This window comes from Oncorhynchus gorbuscha, linkage group LG18 (genome assembly GCF_021184085.1).
Source record: "Oncorhynchus gorbuscha isolate QuinsamMale2020 ecotype Even-year linkage group LG18, OgorEven_v1.0, whole genome shotgun sequence".
NCBI classification, from domain to species: Eukaryota; Metazoa; Chordata; class Actinopteri; order Salmoniformes; family Salmonidae; genus Oncorhynchus; species Oncorhynchus gorbuscha.
This window is the reverse complement of record NC_060190.1, coordinates 41025191-41053162: the sequence shown is the minus strand read 5'-3', so window position 1 is coordinate 41053162 and position 27972 is coordinate 41025191. Positions and strand designations below refer to the sequence as shown.

General features: G+C 41.7%; 1 protein-coding gene across 2 annotated transcripts in view; it reads left to right on the top strand.

The window, feature by feature from the left end:
* Positions 1-4151: 4151 nt before the first annotated feature.
* Positions 4152-27972, top strand: part of LOC124003363 (lysyl oxidase homolog 2A-like) — a 49086-nt gene continuing 25265 nt past the window's right edge. Inside the window, exons 1-3 of one of the 2 annotated variants that reach the window (XM_046311543.1) lie at positions 4152-4286; positions 8810-9149; positions 10496-10671. In XM_046311543.1, coding sequence (XP_046167499.1) covers positions 8855-9149; positions 10496-10671 — 471 coding nt within the window. In that variant the 5' untranslated portion in view covers positions 4152-4286; positions 8810-8854. Of the gene's footprint in view, positions 4287-8809; positions 9150-10495; positions 10672-25028; positions 25198-27972 lie in introns of those variants that run through there. The other variant, XM_046311544.1, reaches the window with a different exon arrangement.

Genomic DNA, 27972 nt, shown 5'->3' with positions numbered 1-27972 from the left:
GCAGCATAGTTATTTGTAAACATCTTTAATAAAAGATGATAACGTGAACAATATACTTATACAAAATAAGAAAACGTGGAAAACCGAAAACAGTCCTAACTGGTGGAAAACACAGAGACAGGCGCAATCACCCACAAGAGACCTAAAGAATATGGCTGCCTAAATATGGTTCCCAATCAGAGACAGCGATAACCACCTGCCTCTGATTGAGAACCACTCCAGGCAACCATAGACTTACCTAGAATACTTAACTAAACACAATCCCATAAACTACAAAACCCCTAGACAAAAGAAACCACATAAATCACCCATGTCACACCCTGGCCTAACCAATATAATAAAGAGAACACAAAACACAAAATGCTGCACATGTCGGCTGACCTTCTGTGACGGACCCTCCCACTCTGCCGTATTCTCTCTTTTTTGTTTCCTTATTAGGATGCTGGTGGGCGGAGTTGGGAGGGTCGTCAGCTACATGGGAAACACCTGGGCCCAGTGTCTCCCAGGATAAATACACCACTTCCCCATTCATGGAAGAGACTCTCTCCATGCAGAAACCTTTATAGATTTTGTTGTGTTTCTTGGTGGTTTTTTGGTTGTTTGCTTTAGCATCTTTCAACACCCTGCATTATCACATTCATGCATGCAAAACACTCACTTACACTACTGATTACACACACCATTGTATATTATACTTAGTTACTTATTTAATAAATGTATATTTTGTTACTCCTTATCTCCACGTTGTCTCCCTTTTGTTACGGGCTTTGAGCCGGTTCGTGACACTTCAAACGTGAAGAGCAATGTGCTGCCGTTTAATGCGCCTTGGATTTAATCCCAGCCTTAGTGTATATGTTGAATGTGGACACCCCTTCAAATTAGTGGATCAGGCTGTTTCAACCACATCACGCTTCTTCATCTGGCACCATCCAACGGACAAATCTGAGTTTGGCGGATGCCAGGGGAATGCTACCTGCCCCAATGCATAGTGCCAATTGTAACGTTTGGTGGATGAAGAATAATGGTCTGGGGCTGTTTTTCATGGTTCGGGCTAGGCCCCTTAGTTCCAGTGAAGGGAAATCTCAACGCTAAACCATACACTGACATTCTAGATGATTCTGTGCTTCCAACCTTGTGGCAACAGTTTCGGGAAGGACTTTTCCTGTTTCAGCATGACAATGCCCCCGGGCACAAAGCGAGGTCCATACAGAAATGGTTTGTCGAGATCAGTGTGGAAGAACTTGACTGGCCTGCACAGAGCCCTGACCTCAACCCCATCACACACCTTTGGGATGAATTGAACCTGTGATAAATGTTTATTTTTAATTAGACGAATTAGTGTGCATGTTTAAGCTACATCTGTGATGTAAAGTCTACTTAGTTTAAATGAGTTCACTCATACTGTGTCGACATTTGACAAATAAATGTTCAACAAAGGGAAATATTTACATTACTAACATCAAGGAATTAAAGCAATAGCAAGAACATATCTGGGCTGGGATTCAAACAATATAGAGGACATATGTTACCAGAGATTTTATGTACTGTAATTCAGGATTTCAAGCTGAAAGTCTTCACAAAAGTCTGCTTCTCATCATCAGCGTCCACCATTTCCTCGTTCTCTCTCTGACTTCAAAATAATTCTGGGTGATCTGAACTCAGCTCATTCCTCGCAAATGTGATGACATTCTCTCCAAGTGACTGAACACACAAAATGTAAAAGTTCAGATCGAAGGAGCACAAGTTATTTCAACATATTGTAGAACTATGCCTCCACTGAGGTAATCAAGACCAATATACATCATCTCACTCTTACTATATAAAGGCCAGGTGTGTGTGATGCTGGGCAGACCGATCACTGGGAATATCTGACTCTGATCTCTGCTGTTGGTCTCTGTGGAAACAACATGAGATTATACATCTTACTCTGTACATACAGTACCTGGACACACACACAGGTGTTTGTAGATAGATATGTCTTTCTTGCTGAATTTAAATGGAGGTTTCATAGACTGGTTACTCTTCATGGGAGCACAGCTGGGTAGAGGGAGGTCTCGTCTTTCCAGCCGGATTGGGCTTCAACACAACAGAGTCAGACCTTCAGTCTCTAGTCTATTCTGTCTAATGATGATGTAATATACACTCACGGAGCATTAATGCTACAGTGTACTCACGCATGCACCCACCCATGCATGCACACACCCATGCATGCACCCACCCATGCATGCATGCACACACTCACTCACTCACTCTCTCCCTTTCCTCCCACCTTTTAGCTTTTGTGTTAGTGTCATGTTCCCCTGAGAGATTCATCTTAAAGGCAGTGCCCCCCGTCTTCTCTCAACCCCACAGAGACTCATCAGAGGCAGTGTTCGGGCCAGTAACCGAAAGGTTGCTGGATCGAATCCCTGAGCTGACAAGGTAAACATCTGCTGTTCTGCCCCTGAGCAAGGCAGTTAACCCACTGTTCCCCGGGCGCCGAAAACATGGATGTCGATTATGACACATTTCAGTTGAATGCATTCAGTTGTACAACTGACTAGGTTTCTCCTGTCTGTCCCCCTTCCCTCTCTCCCTAGAGAGCCTCTTTGAGCCTAAACAAAGACATGCAGCGTATGTTATAGTGAATCAATAATACAGACAGCGATATAATAGTCATAAAACATATCAGTTGAAGCAAAGTACAATGAAGCACAATAGAATTACCAATAAAAACGTGCATATGGAACCGTCTTGATAGGGATCATTTGGGAATAAGGATGACCTTTTATATAACATTTCTATTGGAAGTTCTGATTGCCATTCATTCCTCTTATGTAGTGAATTCTTTGTTTCTCTGATTCAAGTTCAGTGATACAAACTGTTGCAAGTGATGTGCTTTGTCAAAGCTGTATCAATAAACCCAAGCCACAGTCCAGTGAAACAAACTGACACCTTGGCGTAAGTACCACACCAGCGTTTATTAATTTAGCCTTTTCTTGTATTTACTTTACTAGAATAATAATCACTGTCAACTTTTTGTTTGTCGGATATGCTCTATCTATATATATATTTTTTTTATGATAATTAATAACTGAAGTAAATATCCTAAATATTGTACCCTTTAAACACCAACCTAATATGCAGGATGACTCCACTTAGATTGCTTGAGAAAATATTTTTCATAGTATTTTATCTATTTTTTTATTAAAAGAAATTCACAGAGCAGGTGTGAAGGCTCCAGCCAACGTGTGTATTGGGTATGATCACACTCCTGCAGGGGCCTACTCTCTGTCGGCCACTTGATGGGGGAATAGCACGACAATATCAACTTCAGGATAGAGTAGGCTCACTCTATGGTCCTGTTTGAATACCATTTGAATATTTTCCTTCCTTGAGGAAATCACAGATCTGGCATGGAAAAATGGTGAAAGCACTGTGGAATACATGATATCACCTGATATTGACACACACACACACACACACACACACACACACACACACACACACACACACACACACACACACACACACACACACACACACACACACACACACACACACACACACACACACACACACACACACACACACACACACACACACACACACACACACACACACACACAGGATCATTGACAGATCAGGCTGAAATTATATATTTTAAAGAGTCAGACACCTGAGAAACTCAACAGAGTTGGCTAGACAGCCAATCTATCTCAAGCATCGGTCTTTATGTTAAAAACTTCCAACACACTTCCCAGATCTACATCCAGGGGTTGTCACTTCAGGAGCTTATTGTTCACAAGATATTGTTTACACTTCTGGAATTGTCTTTGTTTAGCTGTTGGAAAGTATTCTAATTTTAGGCTAATTGAGGTGAGAGAATGTGTTTGCAGCTTATGTAGTAGCCTGTGATGTAGGGCAGTCTTTTATATTGTCTGGTGCGATGTAAAGTCTATTTTATGGGAATCGTTTTAGCAAGCCTTTATGGAAATATAACCTATTTGTTTTGGTGGAAATGTTGTTTTCTTCCCTTAGCAACTGGCAGAACTTCATACTAGTGCTACAACAAGCCAAATTCAGTTGTTTCATAACCGTTCTGTGGACAAGGGGGCGGGAAGGATGCCGAAGACGTCATGACTGCAGGAGTCCACTTCCATAGATATTAAGGGAGGAGAACGTTTCGAGGAACGACCGGAGTGAAGGCTTGACGACATCACTGCTGCAGCCTAGACATTGAGAAGCCCAATTCGATTGAAACGCTGCTCTTTTTTGGCGCGAGGTCATCTTCGGAATTTCTTCAAGTAAGTGGGTCTTTTCTATGCACATTATAGGTGTTCCAGATGCAGAGCATTTTAATTAAATAACGGGAAAATCTTGAAGTTACCCCGGTACTTTTAAAAAACACGTTTTTTCTAAAAACAGCAGTTCATGATATAACAAAAAAAGTGTAAACTGTAGCCATTTATTTCCCTCTATGGTTTATTCGCCTTAGCATTGTTACTTTTTTTGTGTCAGCAATTAGACATTGTTCTTAAGTGGGGCTAGTTACCCCCTAGTACGCTAATAGCTATCCAAGTCAACTTTAGGAAACTGTCTACCCTTGCCATAACTTGCTTTATGTGGTTGAGCAGGGGGACTTGCCATCTGGCATTTCAGGCAAATGCCAGAAGGGCTGGTATACTTTTAGTCTAGTGGTTGGGCCTGTCTACTTTGTTTTTTTCTTCTTATTGAAAGCAACCAACAAATGTAAACGCCTGGAGTTTGCTAAACGATATTGGCAGTTGGGTTGAACTGAGTGCTATGGTCAGATGAGACGAAAATAGATATGATTTTTTATTTCACCTTTATTTAACCAGGTAGGCCAGTTGAGAACAAGTTCTCATTTACAACTGCGACCTGGCCAAGATAAAGAAAAGTTGTGCAAAAAAAAAAACAGAGTTACACATAAACAAGTCAATAACACAATAGACAAATCTATGTACAGTGTGTGCAAATGTAGAAGAGTAGGGACGTAAGGCAATAAATAGAGGTGAAATAATTACAATTTAGCATTAACACTGGAGTGATAGATGTGCAAGTAGAGATACTGAGGTGCAAAAGAGCAAGAGGTTAAATAACAATATGGGGATGAGGTAGTTGGGTGTTGAGTGATCGGTAAGCTGCTCTGACAGCTGATGCTTAAAGTTAGAGAGGGAGAAATCAGACTCAAGCTTCAGTGATTTTTGCAATTCGTTCCAGTCATTGGCAGAAGAGAACTGGAAGGAAGGCGGCCAAAGGATGTGTTGGATTTGGGGATGACCAGTGAAATATACCTGCTGGAGCGTGTGCTACGGGTGGGTGTTGCTATGGTGACCAGTGAGCTGATATAAGGCGGGGCTTTACCTAGCAAAGACTTATAGATGATCTGGAGCCAGATTCTAGATAAGGTAATAGGATTAGAGATGCTTAATGTGAATCTGGAAGGAGAGTTTACAGTCTAAACAGACATCTAGGTATTTGTAGATGTCCACATATTCTATGTCAGAAACGTAGTGATGCTAGTCAGTGTTCAAAGAAGGGCCAGATGTATACAGAATGGTGTCGTCTGCGTAGAGGTGGATCAGAGAATCACCAGCAGCAAGAGCTGCCCGAGAATTGAACCCTGTTGCACCCCCATAGAGACTGCCAGAGTTCCGGACAACAGGCCCTCCGATTTGACACACTGAGCTCTATCTGAGAAGTAGTTGGTGATCCAGGCGAGGCAGTCTTTTGAGAAACCAAGGCTATTGAGTCTGCCGATAAGAATGCAGTGATTGACATAGACGAAAGCCTTGGCCAGGTCGATGAAGATCTCTTTGGCCACGCAAACCAGCGTTGGGTTTGGTGTCAAAAGAATGATGGATGTGCAGAAAATAACCTTATACCTACTGTAAAATGTGGTGATAGTTCTTTGATGTTATGGGGCTGTTTTGTTTCCACTGATACTAGGGCCGTTGTTAAGGTCAACTGCATCATAAACTCAACCAAGTACCAGGACATTTTAGTTTTAAAAAACTGCTTGCCTCTGCCCAGAGGCTGAAACTGTCTACCTGCAAGACAATGACCGCAAACACACATCAAAATCCATAAAGAAATGGTTTATTGACCACAAATTCTACATTTTGCATTGGCCATCTCAGTCTCTGGACTTGAACCCCTTTGAAAAGCTGTGGTTTGAATTGAAGAGGGCAGTCCATAACCGCAGACGAAGGATATCAAGGATCTGGAGAGATTTTGTATGGAGGAATCGTCTAAGATCCCTTTCAATGTGTTGTCCAATCATTAAACATTATAGAAAGGGGAGAGTGCAAAACGTGTTGAAAACAGGGGTACCAATAATTTTTGACCTGTTAAATAAAATCTATTTCTCTGAGCAATTGTATCAGTATAAAATAATTTGGCTGCTCTGCCATGGAAACTCATTTCATGAAGCTCCTGACGTTGCTTCCAGAGGTAGTTTGGAATTAGTTATTGAGCGTTGCAACAGAGGACAGACCATTTTTATGCATTACGTGCTTCAGCACTCAGCGGTCCTGTTCGGTGAGCTTGTGTGGCCTACCAATTTAACTGTTGAGCTGTTGTTGCTCCTAGACGTTTCCACTTCACAATAACAGCACTTACATTTGACCGGGGCAGCCCTAGCAGGGCAGAAATGTGACGATCTGATGTCACATCCCATGACAGTGCCTCATTGAAAGTCACTGAGCTCTTCAGTAAGGACATTCTCCTGCCAATGTTTGTCTATGGAGATTGCATGGCTGTGTGCTTGATTGTATACACCTGTCAGCAACGGGTATGGCTGAAATAGCTGAATCCACTAATTTAAAGGGGTGTCCACATACTTTTGTATTTTATAAATGCCCATCCATGTGGTAGGCCCACCATTTGTGAAACTGGCCTTTTCATTGGCTTTATTAATCCTGATTCCTGTGACTAATCAATGTAGCTATTTAAGCCCTGAATATCAGCTACCCAACTTTATCAGCAGTTATTGTGAGCCTATTTGCAATGTGTTTACACAGTGGGAAATGCAGAAGTATTTTATTTTTCTCTATGATCAGCTGGTCAAAAATGGACCTATACAAACTTGAAACCACTGATCATGACAATGGTGTGAAACTCCTGGACAACAGTTGTGATTGTCCATTCCATATTGTCCCTTTTACTTTGACCCGTCCTGCTTTTAGGATATGTTGTTTGTTAATGTGACAGTGCATTTTTTATTTGATTGGGCGCCATTTAGGTTAGGCTATTTGTGTCCATCTCATTTCATTGTCGTACATTTTACCTCCAGCCCGTAGACTACAGAAAAGGCCACATACTCGTTCTACCATATCCTATATCTGCTACGTGATTTATGTTAGAATATTTTTTTTATGGAACGTTGGTGGAGAACCCCAGCGGCGAGCTGGGAATGGGCAAGCTAAATATCTTGCGCCCCTGCCTTTGACAAAGTGGCCACTGTTTATCACAGGGCGGCATTAGAGCTCACCTAAAAAGCCCATATCCCACTGGTTGAGAGAAATTGTCATTTTTTTGGGGCATAATTATGTGATGTTTAATGTGTTGTTGTTGGAGGTGCGTCTTGGTCAGTTTAACTCAGAAAATGCCACCTCCTCAATCTGCCGTCAGAGACAGCCACCTAATCCTGCCTAATGAGCGGGCCGGTCTGCGTTATATATAATATTAAGGGAAAACAAAGATATTTAAGAGTATTTGATTAATTAAGGCTGATCATTTTGACCATTGCCCCCCCAAGTTTGCTACCTCAGCAGTTTGTTTGTCTTTACCATGACGTTGATAAGGTTAGTTGCCCCTAGGCTGGTGCTTATGTGCAGGGCTGTTTCCCCCCCCCCACTTTCATGGCCTGGCTGAAAAGAAAAGAGAGGTAAAGCAAACATTTCCGTTATCTGGTTCCACAGCCCTGGGGGTAGTAGGATCTCCGGCCCAGGCAGAGATGAAAACATAGGAGCATACAAAACACAACCACATGTGAAACGCATTAGGCCCCCTAAGTTGAGTCCCTGTCTGGGGCATGCCGTTCCCTTCAGCCCAGCAACAGGAGAAAAGCCTGCACTGCTGACAACCCTACACATACCTCTGTCAGTAAATGGTGAAGCAAAGCAGTAACATTGCCATGACATAGGAGCAGCAGTACATTTGTTTTCTCTAAAATGTATTATGGTGTATTGTGGACTTTGAACTGAATGGGGAAATCTTCCCATCCATCCACCCACCCACCGATCTATCTATCAATCAATCCAACATTGCTCACTGAGAGAGATTTGTTTTGCTCCCACCATCCCCAATCCTCCAACATTGCTCAATCTACCGTGGCCTGGAATTGTGGTTAATTCTAGATTGTTGGAGAAGGCTGTGAGGTTGAATGTCTGCCAAATAGTCCATCTCTAATGATTTGATGCTGACGACTGCGTATGATGCTCAAAACACAAGAAGACTTATTTCTGTCCGATAAAATGCAAAACGCATGCTGAGTGCTTGACTCAAACCACTCACCACCCAAACTGTAGCGGTCCTGTCAGTTTTCTGTTGGTATAAAGTAGATGTTCAATCATTTTTGAAATCCCTCAATTGTTAAAAACTGCAAAAAATAATAATTTCTGCAACCCATAGCATATTACAATGGTCTTCAACTGGCGGCCTGTGGTCCAAATCTGGTCCACGAGTTGATTTGATGTGGCCCGCAAAAGTTGCCTAAATTAAGTTGAATACCCATGACATAATACTTATTATTGCTTATTGCAGTCATTCATTGGTCACTCTGATCTGTGTCTCCCTCCTCCAGGTGGCCTCCAGTACAGTGTGGTGAGTTACCTGCCCATTCCTAGCAATGCCGCCTCCTTGCTCTCTCCTGTGCCGCCTGGCCACGCTTCTCTGTGTGTGGGCACTTTGCCAGGCCCAGTTGGATACCAAACTACCCCCTGGCACCCCCATCATCCAGCTGCGTCTGGCAGGGGACAAACACAAGCACTACGAGGGCCGGGTTGAAGTCTACTATAATGGAGAGTGGGGCACGGTGTGCGACGATGACTTCTCCATCCATGCAGCCAACGTCGTGTGCAGGGAGCTGGGCTATGTGGAGGCTGTATCCTGGTCTCCTTCTTCCAAGTATGGCAAGGGAGAAGGTAAGGAACGCAGGGAGAAGAGATGGTTCAGTAACGTGTTGGAATTTGAAATCCACTCTGACCATTAAGACTTTACTTAAAGGGATAGTTCAGAGAAATTCTATATTTTGAAACAAATACATGTTTTTGTCATTTTTTGTCATTTAGAAGACACTCTTATCCAGAGCGACTTACAGGAGCAATTAGGGTTAAGTGCCTTGCTCAAGGGCACATGTTATTTTTCACCTAATTGGCTTGGGGATTCAAACCAGCGACCTTTCGGTTACTGGTCCAACGCTTTTAACCTGTTCTAATACAACTGGAAGAGACATAGGTGAGATACAGTATGTCCCTCTTTGCAGGAACTATGGGAACACGAGTCATTAACAAGGGGCGTCTGTGTTAATAACATTAACCATCTAGTTTTTATAGAGAGCAGCCAGAGCTTCATACAGCTCCATACACACTGTTTAATTAACAACCTTCAATCAGAATTATGGAGTTGGGAAAGTAATTAGACATATGACAGTACTAGAGATCTTCAAGACAAGGGGGTTGATGAGATTATGTCTATGCGTCTGGCTTAGTGTGTTTCCAGTTGTCAGTCATTTTCCCCACGTAGGGTTTGATTGGTGTGATAGACTGATAGACTGTAATTAGTAAAACATAGCTTTTTGAGTGATTAGGGTCCAAGACAGGGGAAACGTGTTGCATCAGTCCCAGGATTTCCATAGGACAAATCACATTCTGTTCTGAGCTGCTGAGATAGAAGTCATATAATGTCTGTGGTGTCTCGTTCACTGCATGTGCCCAGATGATTTCTTGATCTTGAAATATGTAGACTGAAGAGTTGTTCGCTTGGAATGCTAGATTTTTTTTCTCCACAAGTAAAATAGAAAAAAGGTGTGGATATCCACGAGCATAGGCCCAACATCCCAGCAGCAATTCTGCAACATTTAAAATCTCAAAAGGCTGAGTTAATATGCCCTATCAGAATCTGAAGAGAACAGTAGACCATTTAGATTCGTCTAAAGTGCCATAAACATTTGTTTTGACAAGTGATGGCAACTGGAATTCTGTAACACGTATTTCTTGCATTATATGGTCAAATGTGGTCAATCTAACCTAAGCAATAGGTGAGTTGTCATGAACTCAGTAAGCCTAGTCCTTGACTTAAAGTAATGTTCAATAGAGAATATACTGTACATTGAAAGTTGATAACTAGACAGGCCCAAATTGTTACCCAAAGATGTCGTCTGTTGAAGCCTAAAATGGAAATAGGGTGTTGAGAATGAAGAATGGAGAGGGTCCCCTTACCTTCATGTGTGGTCATCAGAGAATATGTCTCTGTCCCCCGTTGTTCGTAGGTCGGATCTGGTTGGACAACGTCCACTGTTCGGGACTAGAGAGAACCCTGGCCCAGTGTGAGTCCAATGGCTTCGGAGTTTCCGACTGCAAACACTCTGAGGACGTGGGAGTGGTGTGTAGCCAGAGACGAATCGCCGGCTTCAAATTCATCAGTACCCTCACCAACAATGTGGAAGTAAGCCTTAAAACATACAGACACACGTGTGAGCACATAGAAATGTGCACACACACACATGGAAATGCACACAAGTATGTACGCATGGCCGCGCACACACGCCATCTACATGATTGCATCTTTGCTTTGATTGGATGCTGTTAACTTCCTGATGCACCCATCCCGTTAGCGGGATTATTTTCGTCAACATCCGCTGAATTACAGAGCGCCAAATTCGAATAAATTACTAAAAATATTTAATTTTCATGAAATCACAAGTGCAATATAGCAATACACAGCTTAGCTTGTTGTTAATCCACCGGCGTGTCAGATTTCAATACAGCTTTTCGGCGAAAGCATACCAAGCGTTTATGTAAGGACATCTCTCTCAGCAGACAAAACATTACAAACAGCTAGCAGCTAAGTAGATTGGTCACGAAAGTCAGAAAAGCAATAAAATGAATCACTTACCTTTGATGATCTTTGGATGTTTCCACTCACGAGATTCCCAGTTACACAATAAATGTTCCTTTTGTTCCATAAAGATGATTTTTTATATCCAAAATACCTCCATTTGGTTGGTGCGTTATGTTCAGAAATCCACAGGCTCGAGCGGTCACGACGGGGCAGACGAAAATTCCAACTAGTATCCGTAAAGTTCATAGAAACATGTCAAATGTTTTTATAATCAATCCTCAGGTTGTTTTTACAATATATAATCAATAATATTTCAACCGGACGATAGCTTCTTCAATAGGAGAGAGAGAGAAAATGTCTGCTTCACTCTGTTGGCGCATGCAAAACGCTGCTGGCACCCAGCCATCCACTGACGCGACGTGATCTTTCTCGCTCATTTTTCAGAATAAAAGCCTGAAACCATGTCTAAAGACTGTTTACACCATGTGGAAGCCATAGGAAACAGAATCTGGTTGATATCCCTTTAAATGGAGGGAAGGCATGCAATGGAACAGAGAGCTTTCAGGAAAAACAGCACTTCCTAGTTGGATTTTCCTCAGGTTTTCGCCTGCAATAACAGTTCTGTTATACTCACAGACAATATTTTGACAGTTTTGGAAACTTTAGAGTGTTTTCTATCCTAATCTGACAATTATATGCATATTCTAGATTCTGGGCCTGAGAAATAGGCAGTTTGATTTGGGTAAGTTTTTCATCCAAACATCAAAATACTGCCCCCTACACTCAACAAGTTAAGGTGCTTGTGCAGCAATTTCACAGCAATGCAGGACAGATGAGAATATGTGTTTGAAGTTTCAATAATAAACAGATTAATACTTACTTGATATCAGAGATCTAGTGTGGAAATGTCTTACAGTTAGCTCGGTTGCGGGAACCGTATTGCGGTCACGAGTCATGACCGCAGTCGAATTCCATGTGACCTTGGAGTCAAGGTAATCTCCTTTTATGCGCTCTGGACATGCGTTGGTAGTACCCAACTTGCTAACGACCGTCTGGTCGCTAATGGCCTGGTACCAAGGGCTCTATTGTCCCTCTAACCACTCTGACATAAATTCAATTGAAAATCACATCATACACATCATTCTTTAAAAATCACCTCACTGTGATGATCAATTTGAAGAAAGAAGTAAAAAAAACAGGTTGGAACTGAGTGGAAAACATAGTTGTTGTGGATGTTGTTTCAAAGCGCTTTCTAAGGTGATGATTAATTCAAAACACCTATACAGCATATTAGCACTCCCCCCCCAAAAAATGAATTCAAATAATGATTGTGACGTTATACAACACGTAGTCTAATAGCCAACCGCATATTACACACAGCAGAAGAAAATTGAGGGCCAACAGTTTAATGAAATATGTTTAGTTGTGAAAACATGTTACTATCGATGTTCCTGAACAGATTTCACTTGTCATCACAAATTAAGCACTGGGTAGTTGCAGGAACAGGGTTGGAGAGCCCATGGCATTCGATTGCATACGGATAACATGTTTTCCCCCCTGCCCCTGTTCCTGCCCATTTGATAATAGGCCATTCTAAATCGAAACTCATTTTATATTTTTAGTAAAGATAAGATTAAATTAAGTATTGTCTGATGAGTGAAATATGATCTCTTGATGAGAGAACAGGGTGTGCAACATTTGCTACTTTCACAAATCATCAATAGCCTTATAGTTGCAACATGCAGCCCATATATGTTTTGATTTCTAAGACATTCTAAGGTTTGTATAATTCACTACTAAAGTTTCAAAATGACTCTGAATCTAGCATAAAGGTCCTGTTTCAAATAATAATTTTTACGCTCAGCATAGCCACTTCATATGCACACTCGTTCCGGAATGGGGAAAAAATCCTTTCTATTTTATTCAGCTAGGTGCAATTATATTCTTCGTACTATAAAGGTATACAATATAACATAATGGCAAGGGACTTATAAGCATACCTTGTCTGCTAAATGAAGATGGCGCCAACAGACATGGCAGCTCTGCTTCTAGCTGCTAAAAGCTCCTAAGCAACTTTGCAGTATTTAATTTTTTTGTGTGTGTTATTTCTTACATTATTAGCCCAGAACATTTTTTGTGTTATTACATACAGCCGGAAATAACTTTTGGATAGCAGAGTGGTGGTAACTCATCAGCATTACGACCAGGAATACGACTTTCCCAAATTGGATCCTTTGTTCATACCCCCCCAGGGTAATTGAACTTAGTCAATCACCACCTTCCGGAGACACCTGAAACCCCACCTCTTTAAGGAATACCTAGGATAGGATAAAGTAATCCTTCTCACCCCCCCTCCCCCCCTTAAAATATTTAGATGCACTATTGTAAAGTGGTTGTTCCACTGGATGTCATAAGGTGAATGCACCAATTTGTAAGTCGCTCTGGATAAGAGCGTCTGCTAAATGACTTAAATGTAAATGTTAAATGTAATCCCAGAAGCTGCTCCAAGCCGCCGTTAGTGGAGAAGAGGTATTCAGAGTGGACTTCTAGTCCGACTCAGGAGGAGCACACACCATCCACCACTTCCTAGTATATTACTTGCTAATGTTCAGTCTCTAGCCAATAAAGTAGACGAGCCCAAGGCGAGGATCTCCTTCCAGAGAGACATCAGGAACTGTAACACTGTGTTTCACGGAATCATGGCTTTCTCCGGATATACTGTCCCTATCCATACAGCCAGCTGGGTTCCCAGTACATCACGCAAAGAGGAATAAAGAACTCTCAGGGAAGAAGAATGGCTACTCATGGTGTGATTGTGATAACGTACAGAAACTCAAGTCCTTTTGTTCACCCGACCTAGAATACCTCACAATTAAATGCAGACCGTATCACCTCCCAAGATAATTATTTTCGGTTATAGTCATAGCCGTGTATATTCTCCATCAAGCCGATACAATGACGCCCCTCATGGAACTACACTGGACTTTGTGCAAACTGGAAACCATGTATCCTGAAGCTGCATTTATTGTAGCTGGGGATTTTAACCTGTTGCGTCGAGCAATCCCGTATCCGGGAGTGTAATTATAGCCTCAAGCTCATTACCATAACGAAACGTTAACTATTCATGAAAATAGCAAATGAAATGAAATAAATATATTGGCTCACAAGCTTAGCCTTTTGTTAACAACACTGTCATCTCAGATTTTCAAAATATGCTTTTCAGCCTACACAAGCATTTGTGTAAATGTATTGATAGCGAGCATAGCATTAAGCCTAGTATTCAGCAGGCAACATTTTCACAAAAACAAGAAAAGCATTCAAATAAAATTATTTACCTTTGAAGAACTTTGGATGTTTTCAATGAGGAGATTCTCAGTTAGATAGCAAATGTTCAGTTTTTCCAAAAAGATTATTTGTGTAGGAGAAATCGCTCCATTTTGTTCATCAAGTTTGTCTAAGAAAAAAAACTGAAAATTCAGTCATTACAACGCCGAACTTTTTTCCAAATTAACTCCATAATATCGACAGAAACATGGCAAACGTTGTTTAGAATCAATCCTCAAGGTGTTTTTCACATATCTATTCGATGATAAGTCATTCGTGGCAGTTTGGTTTCTCCTCTGAAGCAAATGGTAAAATACACGCAGCTGGAGATTGCGCAATAATTGCAACGGAGGACACCAAGCGGGGCTCCTGGTAAATGTAGTCTCTTATGGTCAATCTTCCAATGATATGCCTACAAATACGTCACAATGCTGCAGACACCTTGGGGAAACGACAAAAAGTGTAGGCTCATTCCTTGCGCATACACAGCCATATAAGGAGACATTGGAACAAAGTGCATTCAAAATCTGGGCATTTCCTGTTTGAAATTTCATCTTGGTTTCGCCTGTAAGCATCAGTTCTGTGGCACTCACAGATAATATCTTTGCAGATTTGGAAACGTGTTTTCTTTCCAAAGCTGTCAATTTTATACATAGTCGAGCATCTTTTCGTGACAAAATATCTTGTTTAAAACGGGAACGTTTTTTTTATCCAAAAATTAAAAGAGCGCCCCTAATATCGAAGAAGTTAACAAAGCAAATTTCAGGAAAATGCGACCGAAGTTCTGTCAACATGTAGTACTCGCACTGCTAAAAAACTCGACCATTGCTACTCCAACTTCCGGAATGCCTACATGGACCTCCCTCGCCCGCCCTTCGGCAAATCAGATAATGACTCCTTTTGCTCATCCCATCCTATAGGCAGAAACTCAAACAGGAAGTACCTGTGCTAAGGTCTATTCAACTCTGGTCTGACCAATCAGAATCTATGCTTCAGGATAGTTTTTGATCACATAGACTGGGATATGTTCCAGGTAGACTCGGATTTATTTATTTATTTTATTTTATTTAACCTTTATTTAACCAGGAATAGCTCATTGAGATAAAATAACATTGATGTATACACAGACACAGTGACTGAGTTTATCAGGAAGTGTTTAGGGGATGTTGTTCCCACTGTGATTATTAAAACCTACACAAATCAGAAACTGTGGATAAATGGCAGTATCCGCTCAAAACTGAAAGCACGAACCACTGCATTTAACCATGGCAAGGTGACTGGGAATATGTTTGAATAGAAACAGTGTAGTTATTACCTCCGTAAGGCAATCAAACAGGCAAAACGTCAGTACAGAGACAAAGTAGAGTTGCAATTCAATGGCTTGGACACAGGGTATGTTGCAGGGTCTACAGACAATCACAGATTACAAAGTGAAAACCAGCCACGTTGCGGACACCAACGTCTTGCTTCCGGACAAGCTAAACACCTTCAACGCCCGCATTGAGGATAACACAGTGCCACCGACTGTGGGCTCTCGTTCTCCGTGGCTGAAGTGAGTAAGACATCTAAACGTGTTAACCCTCGCAAGGCTGCCGGCCCAGACGGCATCCCTAGCCGCGTCCTCAGAGCATGCGCAGACCAGCTGGCTGGAGTGTTTACGGACAGATTCAATCTCTTCCTTTCTCAGTCTGCTGTCCCCACTTGTTTCAAGATGTCTACCATTGTTCCTGTACCCAAGAAAGCAAATGTAACTGAACTAAATGACTCTCGTCCTGTAGCACTCACATCTGTCATCGTGAAGTGCTAAGAGAGGCTAGTTAAGGATCATATCACCTCTACCTTAACTGACACCCTAGACCTAATTCAATTTGCATACCGCCCCAATAGATCCACAGACGATGCAATCACCATCGCACTGCACACTGCCCTATCCCGTCTGGACAAGAGGAATACCTATGTAAGAATGCTATTCATTGACTATAGCTCAGCCTTCAACACCATAGTACCCTCCAAGCTCATTATTAAGCTCAAGGCCCTGGGTCTATGGTTCCGTATTTCACTGAAAGAATAAACGTTTTGTTTTCGAAATGATAGTTTCCAGATTTGACCATATTAATGACCTAAGGCTCATATTTCTATGTGTTATTATGTTTTAATTAAGTCTATGATTTGATATTTGATAGAGCAGTCTGACTGAGCGGTGGTAGGCAGCATCAGGCTCGTAAGCATTCATACAAACAGCACTTTTGTGCGTTTGCCAGCAGCTCTTCCCTGTGCTTCAAGCATTGAGCTGTTTATGACTTCCAAGCCTATCAACTCCCGAGATTAGGCTGGTGTAACCAATGTGAAATGGCTTGCTAGTTAGCGGGGTGCGCGCTAATAGCGTTTCAATCGGTGACGTAACTCGCTCTGAGACCTTGAAGTAGTTGTTCCCCTTGCGCTGCAAGGGCTGCTGCTTTTGTGGAGCGATGGGTAACGATGCTTCGAGGGTGGCTGTTGTCGATGTGTTCCTGGTTCGAGCCCAGGTAGGGGTGAGGAGAGGGACGGAAGCTATACTGTTACACTGGCAATACTAAAGTGCCAATAAGAACATCCAATAGTCAAAGGTATATGAAATACAAATGGTATAGAGAGAAATATTAATATAATAACTACAACCTAAACCTAAGGAACCACCAGCTTTCATATGTTCTCATGTTCTGAGCAAGGAACATAAACATTAGCTTTTTTACATGGCACATATTGCACATTTACTTTCTTCTCCAAAACTTTGTTTTTGCAGTATTTAAACCAAATTGAATATGTTTCATTATTTATTTGAGGCTAAATTGATTTTATTAATGTATTATATTAAGTTAAAATAAGTGTTCATTCAGTATTGTTGTAATTGTCATTATTACAAATAAATAAATACATGTTAAAAATCGGCCAATTAATCGGTATTGGCTTTCATTTACATTACATTTACATTTAAGTCATTTAGCAGACGCTCTTATCCAGAGCGACTTACCTTTCTTGGCCCTCCAATAATCGGTATCGATGTTGAAAAATGATAACCGGTCGACCTCTAATCCAGACGATGGTGCGGTCTGCCCAACGCATCATCGGGGGCACACTGCCTAACCTCCAGGACACCTACAGCACCCGATGTCACTGGAAGGCCAAAAAGATCATCAAGGACATCAACCACACAAACCACGGCCTTTTCATCCCGCTACCATCCAGAAGGCGAGATCAGTACAGCAGCAAACTGCTTTTTATACTGTTCAACATACCTTGTGTCAATTGAAGCTTATCCTCAATACTGACAAAACTAAACTAATAATGTTTTCTAAAGCAAGAAATAGACCTCTTTCACCTATTACTACCTGTCAGGGCAAGGAGATTGAGGTTGTAACCTCATATAAATATATTGGAATTTTAATTGATGACGACCTCTCTTTTAAATTGCATATTCAACAACGTACAAAAAAATTGAAGCTGAAATTAGGATTTTATTTTAGGAATAAGGCCTGCTTTTCTTTTGAAGCCAGAAGGAGGCTAGTATCAGCTACATTTATACCTTTACTAGACTATGGGGATATTTTATATATGAATGCTTCCGCTCAGTGTTTGAGATCAATTGACACTCTTTACCATGGAGCATTGAGATGTATTTTAAACTGCAAAACTTTTACGCACCACTGCACTTTGTATACCAGGGATGGCGGGCCTTCTCTAGTCACTCGTAGGCTCAGGGACTGGTATACTTTTATTTACAAAGACATTTTGGGTTTACTACCTTTTTATTTGGGCATTTTTATTGTTCAGAAATGTGGTGGGTACTCTCTTCGTTCGCTGGACTTTATCCTGCTAACTGTTCCAAATGTCCGAACTGAATTTGGTAAAAGGGCTTTTATGTACTCTGCGCCATCGTCTTGGAACTCCTTACACAATACTTTTAAACTGGAAGAACTTGTCCCAATTGGTACTGATTCCCTGACCTGTCAATGTTTTAAATTTTCTGTTTTTGATTTTGTTATACTCTTGTGAATTCTATGGTTTTTACTAGATTACTTGTAGTTTTTCATGTTGTTTGTCTGTAATTTTTGGAATGACTTGGTGCTGCCTATCTTGGCCAGGACGCTCTTGAAAAAGAGATTTTAAATCTCAATGAGCCCTTCCTGGTTAAATAAAGGTTAAATAAATAAATAAAGTACAGGTGCATCAAAGCTGGGACCGAGAGACTGAAAAACAGCTTCTATCTCAAGGCCATCAGACTGTTAAATAGCCATCACTACCCGGCTACCATTACCGTGAGACCGGCAGTAATTTCCATGACAATAACCAGCTGACAAAATGTCATGACCGCCACAGCCCTACTTACAGTAAACCATCGTTAAACCTAGTTTCCATGATATCACATTCCAGACAGACAAGCAGAAGGGGTTCCCTTAAAACAGGGTTTCCCAACTGGTGGCCCGCGCACCGAATTAGGCGGCAGGTGGTTTTATTTGGCCCCCCATGTTTTCTGAGCAAAACAATTAAATATATATGTATTTTTCATTTTCATTTTTTTCATTGTTGGACATAAAACACTAAACACCAGGAAATCAGATTCCAAGTGATTTTAATTAAATAATTCAAGTATTCCCATGCATAATAAAGAGATGTGATCATATACAAGATTTTAAATGATTATGTTTTAGTCAAACATATCTGTTGGGCTTCTTGCAGTTAATTTGCAGTCTACAAATGATTTGTAATTATGTTCTGGCCCCCCGACCATCCACGCAAGAAAAAAACGGCCTGTGGCTGAATCTAGTCCATGATCCCTGCCTTAAAAGGTCTGGACTGTGATTGTAAAGATGAATAAATCAAATTTCAATCAAATGTATTTATTTAGCCCTTTTTACATCAGCCGATGTCACAAAGTGCTGTACAGAAACCCAGCCTAAAACCCCAAACAGCAAGCAAGCAATGCAGATGTAGAAGCACGGTGGCTTGGGAAAAAAACCTAGAAAGGCTAGAATCTAGGAAGAAACCTAGAGAGGAACCAGGCTATGTGGGGTGGCCAGTCCTCTTCTGGCTGTGCAGGGTGGAGATTATAACAGAACATGGCCAAGATGTTCAAACGTTCATCGATGACCAGCAGGGTCAGATAATAATAATTACTGTGGTTGTAGAGGGTGAAACAGGTCAGCGCCTCAGGAGTAAATGTCAGTTGGCTTTTCATAGCCGATCATTCAGAGTTAGAGACAGCAGGTGCGGTAGAGAGAGAGAGTCAAAAACAGCAGGTCTGGGACAAGGTAGCACGTCCGGTGAACAGGTCAGGGTTCCATAGCCTAAGGCAGAACAATTGAAACTGGAGCAGCAGCATGATGCGGTGGACTGGGGACAGCAAGGAGTCATCAGGCCAGGTAGTCCTGAGGCATAGTCCTGAGGCATAGTCCCAGGGCTCAACAGGTCCTCCGAGAGGAGAAAGAGATAGAGGGAGCAGACTTAAATTCACACAATACACCGGATAAGACAGGAGAAATACTCCAGATATATAGACTGACCCTAGCCCCCCGACACATAAACTATTGCAGCATAAATACTGGAGGCTGAGACAGGAGGGGTCGGGAGACACTGTGGCCCTGTCCGACGATACCCCAGGACAGGGCCAACCAGGCAGGATATGACCTCACCCACTTTGCCAAAGCACAGCCCCCACACCACTAGAGGGATATCTTCAACCACCAACCTACTACCCTGAGACAAGGCCGAGTATAGCCCACAAAGGTCTCCCCCACGTCACGAACCCAAGGGGGGTGCCAACCCAGACAGGAAGATCATGAGTTCCTGCAGGGGAAGTTCAGTTCACTTAACACCAACAGAGACACATTTCGTTGGTAATGTTTGTTCATTGAGAGGGTCTGTGTGACTTCAATCAGCATGTCCACAACACTAAAGCTCGAGTTTAGTTTAACTCAAGTTTGACTGTATCTGTATTGATTTTGGCAGTTCGCTGGGAGTTGAAAACAGCCTTAGCTAAGTTTAGGGATCACACTAAGTTTTGACTTGGAATCCCCTGAACTCATAGAGAAGCAGGTTTTGCAGTGGGATGGAAACGTGACATCATAGAATGTCAACAGACGTGACCCAGGTGGGCCACGTGTTAAATCTTCCACTAGTGCTCTCACATTTGCCTACAACAGGAAACCAGAGACATTCTAGCCCACTGAGTTATGGTTGGTCTGTGGCCTGATGACTTTACCACAATACACCCTTCTTTCTGGCGTAACCACAGTAACGACCTCCGCTCTGGCATCTGGGATGCTAACCAGGTGACTCACAGAGAACCAGACTCTGACTGGTGTGGAGGAGATAACCACCGTGTGGATAACACAGACACACACACACACACACACACACACACACACACACACACACACACATACGCACACACAGGGGAAAAACCATCCCATCCCGTCACTTTAATGAAAGCATCTCTGTGCCAGACGGAAAGTATGCGTGGGATTTATATACCTAAAGGGAGGAAGGAGCGAGGAATAGCATGAGTATGGTCATTTATGTGAGCCTAGCTCATCCAGTAGTGTTTGTGTTTGAATTGAAGTAAGAGTTTAAAGCCATCTAAAGCTGAAAGGCCAGTCTGTGGTTTATCTTTTTAACAGTTAATAGTTGAGAGCAGCAGGATAGTCAAATGCCACAAACTGCGCTAGACGAGAGAATTGGCCGTGTTGCCCGGTTTAACATTTCAGTGGATTCTCCCTCAGTGTCTGTGTTTTCACTAGGCTTCATGAGATAACAAAGCTCTGGAGGACGTCTCAGATCCCTGTGTATCTTTCTCATTAATTGACCAACTCCGTGAGAAAGGATGAGGAAGCTGGGGCCAAGCTTCCTGCCATCCAGGACCTCTATACCAGGCGGTGTCAGAGGAAGGCCCTAAAAATGGTCAAAGACTTCAGCCACCCTAGTCATAGATTGTTTTCTCTGTAACGGAGCACCAAGTCGAGGTCCAAAAGGCTTCTTAACAGCTTCTACCCCCCAAGCCATAAGACTCCTGAACAGCTAATCAAAAGGCTACCCAGACCCCTCTTTTACGCCGCCGCTACTCTCTATTTATAATCTATGCATAAGCACTTTAACTCTACCTACATGTACATATTACCTCAAGTGCCTCGGCACATTGACTCTGTGCCGGTACCCCCTGTATATGGCCTCGCTTGTTATTTTACTGCTGCTGTTTAATTATTTGTTACTTTTATTTTGTAATTTTTTTTACTTAACACTTATTTTTTTTATTAACTTCTTAAAGCGTTGTTGGTTAAGGGTTTGTAAGCAAGCATTTCACTGTAAGGTCTACCTACACCTGTATTCGGCGCATGTGACAAATACAATTTGATTTGATTTGAAAATGGAGAGTGGAGGACGAGAGGCCGTGATAGAGGACACGTGGTCATGACATTTACTCCTTTCAAGGCTTAAATAAAGCCTTCATACACCTTTTTGTAAGGCCTATAAAGATGCTTCAGGAATCTTTCATAAGCTTCAGCTTGGAATCGAAATGGGCAAACGCTAGTTCAATAGATGAATCCCCATCATCAAACTTTACCCTGTCCTTTTAATACCTAGATGCCTGCTTTACAAGGATATGGCACTCCCGCTGTTAATTTGTGCCCTATTTATGTTTACCTCTCTATGGGTGTTATTACAGCTACAACTGTCCCCACCCTGTCAATATTTCCCTGGACTGACCAGTCTTTCAACTAGCAGGGGAGTGGAATGGGAGTGGAATGGGAAAAGGTGTCACTTCGACCCTTCACCAGGCCTGACCTTGCGTCAGAAACGGGCACAAGCAGCTCCTGTGACTGACTGTCTTCCATTCATTCATGGGATGAAGTGGTATTCTATTCAGGGTTTCCGACCAGGTCACGCCCTGACCTGACTGTGTCAATATGTCTTTATTTAGCCTAGTTAGACCCAACCAGGCAAACCCGTGTTACATGCTAATTCAGTTATTCATATTTTATCAGAGATATTCCTATCTTGTAATGCTCTAGCCTGTCCTGAAGTTCAAAGCAAAACCAAAAAAGCACTATTTAGAAAGGTCTATGAGTGTTATGGAGGTTCTCTGCTCATCAAAGGCTTGTTTGTTGTGTGTTTGCGTATGTGTTTGTGTGTGTGTCTATGTATGCATGTATCTGTGTGTACTTTACACTAGTTGGCTGTCAGGAAAAGAACAAGACCACACAGATCTGGCAATTAAATTAAGCCTTTACCACAAATGATAGGTTGTCCATATTGAAGACATGAGTACTGCAGGTGACTAAAAGTTGTCTTTCCGTCATTTCAAATAAATCAATGCTCTTTCGGTGTAAAGACACTGAATTATTGTAATCTTCTGATAATCGTTTCACAGACTGGCTGACATATTTTTGGGGTTAATTAAGCAAAACTTAAATGTCATGGTATAGTAGCTTATGACCATTTCGTCCATCTCACTTCACACTGGGACTTTCAGGTGTCTCCTAGCATTTAGTCCTTATAAATCATCTCAGTTGTTCAGTTCTGCTCCAGGCAGATTCTCCTTGTATGTGTTAGTTCTATCCAAGCAGAGCATCCGAGACCATCACAATGCTTTGCTTTGACCCCGGTCATTTAGCTATTTCCTGTCAGTGACGTTAGCCTTTCTTTGGTGCCGCCTCATGTTGACCTTTTTTGGTCAGTGTCAGCCGTGTTTTGAGAATGGTACTAGATGGATGACTCAGCTCCGCTGTGCTATGTCGCTAATGAGAATCGTCTTGTGTTTACGCTAGTGTTGCATATCTTAGGAGGAGTCGTGTGATATTTGGTCTCTGCTTTGTATAATGTAGGTCTGTTTGTCCTCTGTTTGGTTCCTCCAAGAAGCCAAAGAATGAACTGAATGAAGTCATCTAATGGGGGGTTCTCTCTTCAGACCCAAACATTAGGAAGTGGGCAGGAAGCGTTGTTTATCATTAGCTAACTAACGCCATGATTCAACAAGGACAGCTGCCCACGCAATAGTTCACATGCACGTGGGGATAATGGCTTGCTAAACGTGGAACCAATCGCCAAGGTGGCCGAGGGAGTTGGGTCTCAGACGGTTAGCTGGGAGGTGCATCTCGATGTGGAGAGATATTCCATGGGTCTTATTATACGCGATATGGGCAATGTATCGTATGATGCTACAAAGCAAAATCGTCAGTGTTCATATCCTGGTGTAAGCAGTTTTGGTGTTGATGTGGTGTTACTATGAACGAACTGAACGCCAGCTGGTGTTGCTTTTTAAGATGTTAAAAAATACTGTTCTTCCATCAGGGTGTCAAATTGGCCAGTGTTACCTAGTGTAGATTTTTCAGCTGAATATTTCTAGTGTCAATTCCGCTGTTACATTAACTCTGTAAGTGTTAAATGACCACTTATTGGTGTAAAAGAACCACAGTGTTGGTGTTAATAACCAGTTTTAAACCAAAACCATGCCCATCATTATCATATTTCCCAGCATGCTCTATTGCAGTTAGATCTTTTGTATTGTTTGTTTCAATATCTATGTTTTTGCATGTACATGGATTGGTTAATTCATTTCATGCTAATCAAATATAAATATAAATACATTCTTCTCAGCTCATCAAGTCTGTTATATGGATTTATTGCACCCTTTACTGAAATGGTTGTTTGAGTTCAGATGCTTAAGGTAATCTCATGTCTTAGTCTTTCCAACCTGGCAGTCATTCTGAATGCAGGTTGCGGGTGGATGCAAATTCCAAATGTTGGATATCCCCACTCTGGCTGGATTCCAATATGAATTGCACATCACTTTGCAAGCCAGCATAATGTGACTTGCAAGCCTGGTGTTGGAAAGTATCAATGTTCAAAGGACAACACTTTGAAAAGTGTAAATTCAACACGTTCTGGTGATTCTCACATAAACACTTCAAAAGTACCCACAGTGTTCAATTTACAGATATAATTTTGCTGTGTAAGTATATGTTTATCACCTTGTTTTCTTGCTGTTTTTTAAATGAGCCTGCCAACAGTATCTACATCGGATTTGATTACGCTTCATGATCGTGTATGATGAATTTTCAGCAATGATCTTTTCAGAGACACACCAACACCCATGCAACATTAACTATTTGGAAGACTATGGTGTGTCCAAGCCTTAAGGGGGTTGTTTCCTGGAGCCAGATTAAGCCTAGTCCCAGACAACAACAAAAAATTCTCAATGGAGAATCTCAATTAAAAGTGCTTTTTAATCCAGGACTAGGCTTAATCTGTGTTTGGGAAATCGTCCCTAAGAGTGTAAAGTCTTTGCCGGTTTTGATGAGCTCTCTTCCGAGTCATTGCAAGTATTGACTGAGAGGTCTTCCCCCAAGTACTTCTGAGTTATCACAACACATGATGTGAAGTTCTTCCATTAAAAAGAGCGAAGCAGCAGCTGCTAACACTCTCCAGATGTCGATTACGATTTTGTCTGTTGCTCCCGGCCAAACACACTGTCAACAGACCTTTGAGGTCCATATACAGCTACGAGGAGGGGGGGGGTAAAGGTTGCATTTTTCAACCGGACAAACAAAGGTGTTTCCAAAATTCTGTGTGACACGGTGGAGTTGGAGAGTTTGAGACAGGCTTCAGAGGGGCCTCGTGAGCGAATGGGAGAAAGGAATGTTGCGTATTTGGCTGAAGAACAAGGAACGTGTATTAGACGGTTGTTTCCCTGGATGGCAATCGGAACAGAATGTCCTCACTTACTGCCTTCCCTAACGTCTCATGTTCGACAGCTGTACCAAATCATTTAAGGTTTAGTATGTCCTCCAAATGACGATGCGCAGCTAGCAGGCAACGGTGTTGTTTCCCATGTGTTCATCCATGCTTGGCATGTTGCACGCATAAACAACCCTGGCCTTATGTTCTGTTTTTATCATAGGAAAAATTGTAAATGCGATGAGGAAACAACAGGCTGTGGAAGTCATTGTGAAGGTTTTCAGCCTCGGTTTATTTACACTACAGGACTGCCTAGGCCTAAGGGGTAGAGGCTAGGGGTCAAACTGCTGCTAGCTCTGAAGATTCTGTTGCTAACAAGACTCCCCTTGTTAGTTAGATTCCTCCAGGTATTAGCTCAAGGTGTGTGTGTGTGTGTGTGTGTGTGTGTGTGTGTGTGTGTGTGTGTGTGTGTGTGTGTGTGTGTGTGTGTGTGTGTGTGTGTGTGTGTGTGTGTGTGTGTGTGTGTGTGTGTGTGTGTGTGTGTGTGTGTGTGTGTGTGTGTGTACAACATATAAATAATGATGATAAGACTAATAATATATTTGATAACCGATTTCATATACAGTAGGGTCTGAAAATATTGTCACCCTTAAAAATATGAGCAAAAATGACTGTATAAAATAAATAATTCCAATAATGAGCTATATTGTATGCTCAAAAAAATGGGAAAGGATATTATTTTATACTAATACAATGCTCAGAGAAAGAGATTTTGTTTAAAAAGTCATGAAAAAAAATCTCAAACGGTAGATTATTAACTCTCGTGTTTTCAATACCTTTAAAAACCTTGAGAGGATAACGGCGCAGCCTTTTTCTAAAATGTTTTATGAGTTGGAGAACACATTGGGAGGGATCTTAGAGCATTCCTCCATACAGAATCTCTCCAGATCCTTGATGTCCTTCATCTGCGCTTATGGACTGCCCTCATCAATTCAAACCACAGCTTTTCAAAGGGGTTCAAGTCCGGAGACTGAGATGGACATGGCAAAATATAGATTTTGTCATCAATTAACCATTTATTTGTGGATTTTGATGTGTGCTTGGGGTTGCTGGAAGATCCGCTTGCGGCCAAGTCTCAGCCTCTAGGCAGAGGCGATCAGGTTTTTAGTTAAAATGTCCTGGTACTGGGTAAAGTTCATGATGCCGTTGACCGTAACAAGTGCCCCAGGGTAAGTGGAAGCGAAATAGCCCCATAACATCAAAGATCCACCACCAAATTCACCCTGGTCTCATAGACTCCACATAAGATAGTACATATAAATCTGGGACACTCAAATTAGTTAGATATGTTACATTTGTATCCCGTATGGCACAGCGGTCTAAGGCACTGCATCTCAGTGCTAGAGGCGTTACTACAGACCCTGGTTCGATTCCAGGCTGTATCACAACCCGGCTGTGATTGGGAGTCCCATAGGGCGGCGTAGACCATCATTGTAAATAAGAATTTGTTTTTAACTGACTTGCCTTGTTACATAAAGGTTAAATAAATAAATAATAATAAAAATGTGGTATGCTTACATAAGACAGAATGTTACTTGTGCTTGGATGAATAGATGGGTGGGTGTATAACGTAAACATCTAACAACTCAAAGGTCGTGTTTTCGAATCTCATCATGGACAACTTTAGCATTTTAGCTAATAAGCAACTCTGCAAGTACTTACTACTTTTTAGCTACTTTGCAAGTACTCAGTATGTTAGCTAACCCTTCCCCTAACCTTAACCATAACCCTTTAACCTAACTCCTAACCCTAACCTTAACCCCTAGCCTAGCTAAAGTTAGCCACCTATCTAACATTAGCGTTAGTGACCTAGCTAACGTTAGCCACCAGGCTATCATACGAGATGGATGATGGACATCCACAACTGAATACACACCATACGAAAGATAACATATCATACTAAATTGAGTATCACGGATTTACGTACAGAATCATACAAAATGCTCTGAGACGAGGATGCCATATTTTTACAGTAGGTACGGGGTTCTTTTCTGCTTATGCATTCTCATTTCGACACCAGACCCACCACTGGTGTGCGTGGCCAACGAGTTCTATTTTCATGTCATCTGACCAAAGCACCGGTTCAAATCCAAGTGCCAATGCATTTTAGCAAACTCCAGGCATTTACATTAAGTTGACGGGAAAGGGTGAGTTCTTTAGCCACATACACCAGTGATGGGTTTGGCATCGAAATGAGAATGCATGAGCAGAAAAGAACCTCATACCTTCTGTAAAATATGGTGGTATATGTTTTACGTTATCGGGCTATTTTGCTTCCTTCCACATGTCCTGGGGCCCCACAAAACAATCTTTTGGTCTTTGTTTTATTAGTCCATTGTTGATATTGTGTTGCATGTCAGCATTCAAGTTTTCAAGATATACAGTTGAAGTCAGAAGTTTTACATACACGTTAGCCAAATACATTTAAACTCAGTTTTTCCACAATTCTTGACATTTAATCCTAGTAAAAATTCCATGTCTAAGGTCAGTTAGGATCACCACTTTATTTTAAGAATGTGAAATGACAGAATAATAGTAGAGAGAATGATTTATTTCAGATTTTATTTCTTTCATCACAATTAGTATTTGGTAGAATTGCCTTTAAATTGTTTAATTTGGGTCAACTTCAGGTAGCCTTCCACAACCTTCCCACAATAAGTTGGGTGAATTTTGGCCCATTCCTCCTGACAGAACTGGTGTAACTGAGTCAAGTTTGTAGGCCTCCTTGCTCGCACAAGCTTTTTCAGTTCTGCCCACAAATGTTCTATGGGATTGAGGTCTGGCCTTTATGATGGCCATTCTAATACCTTG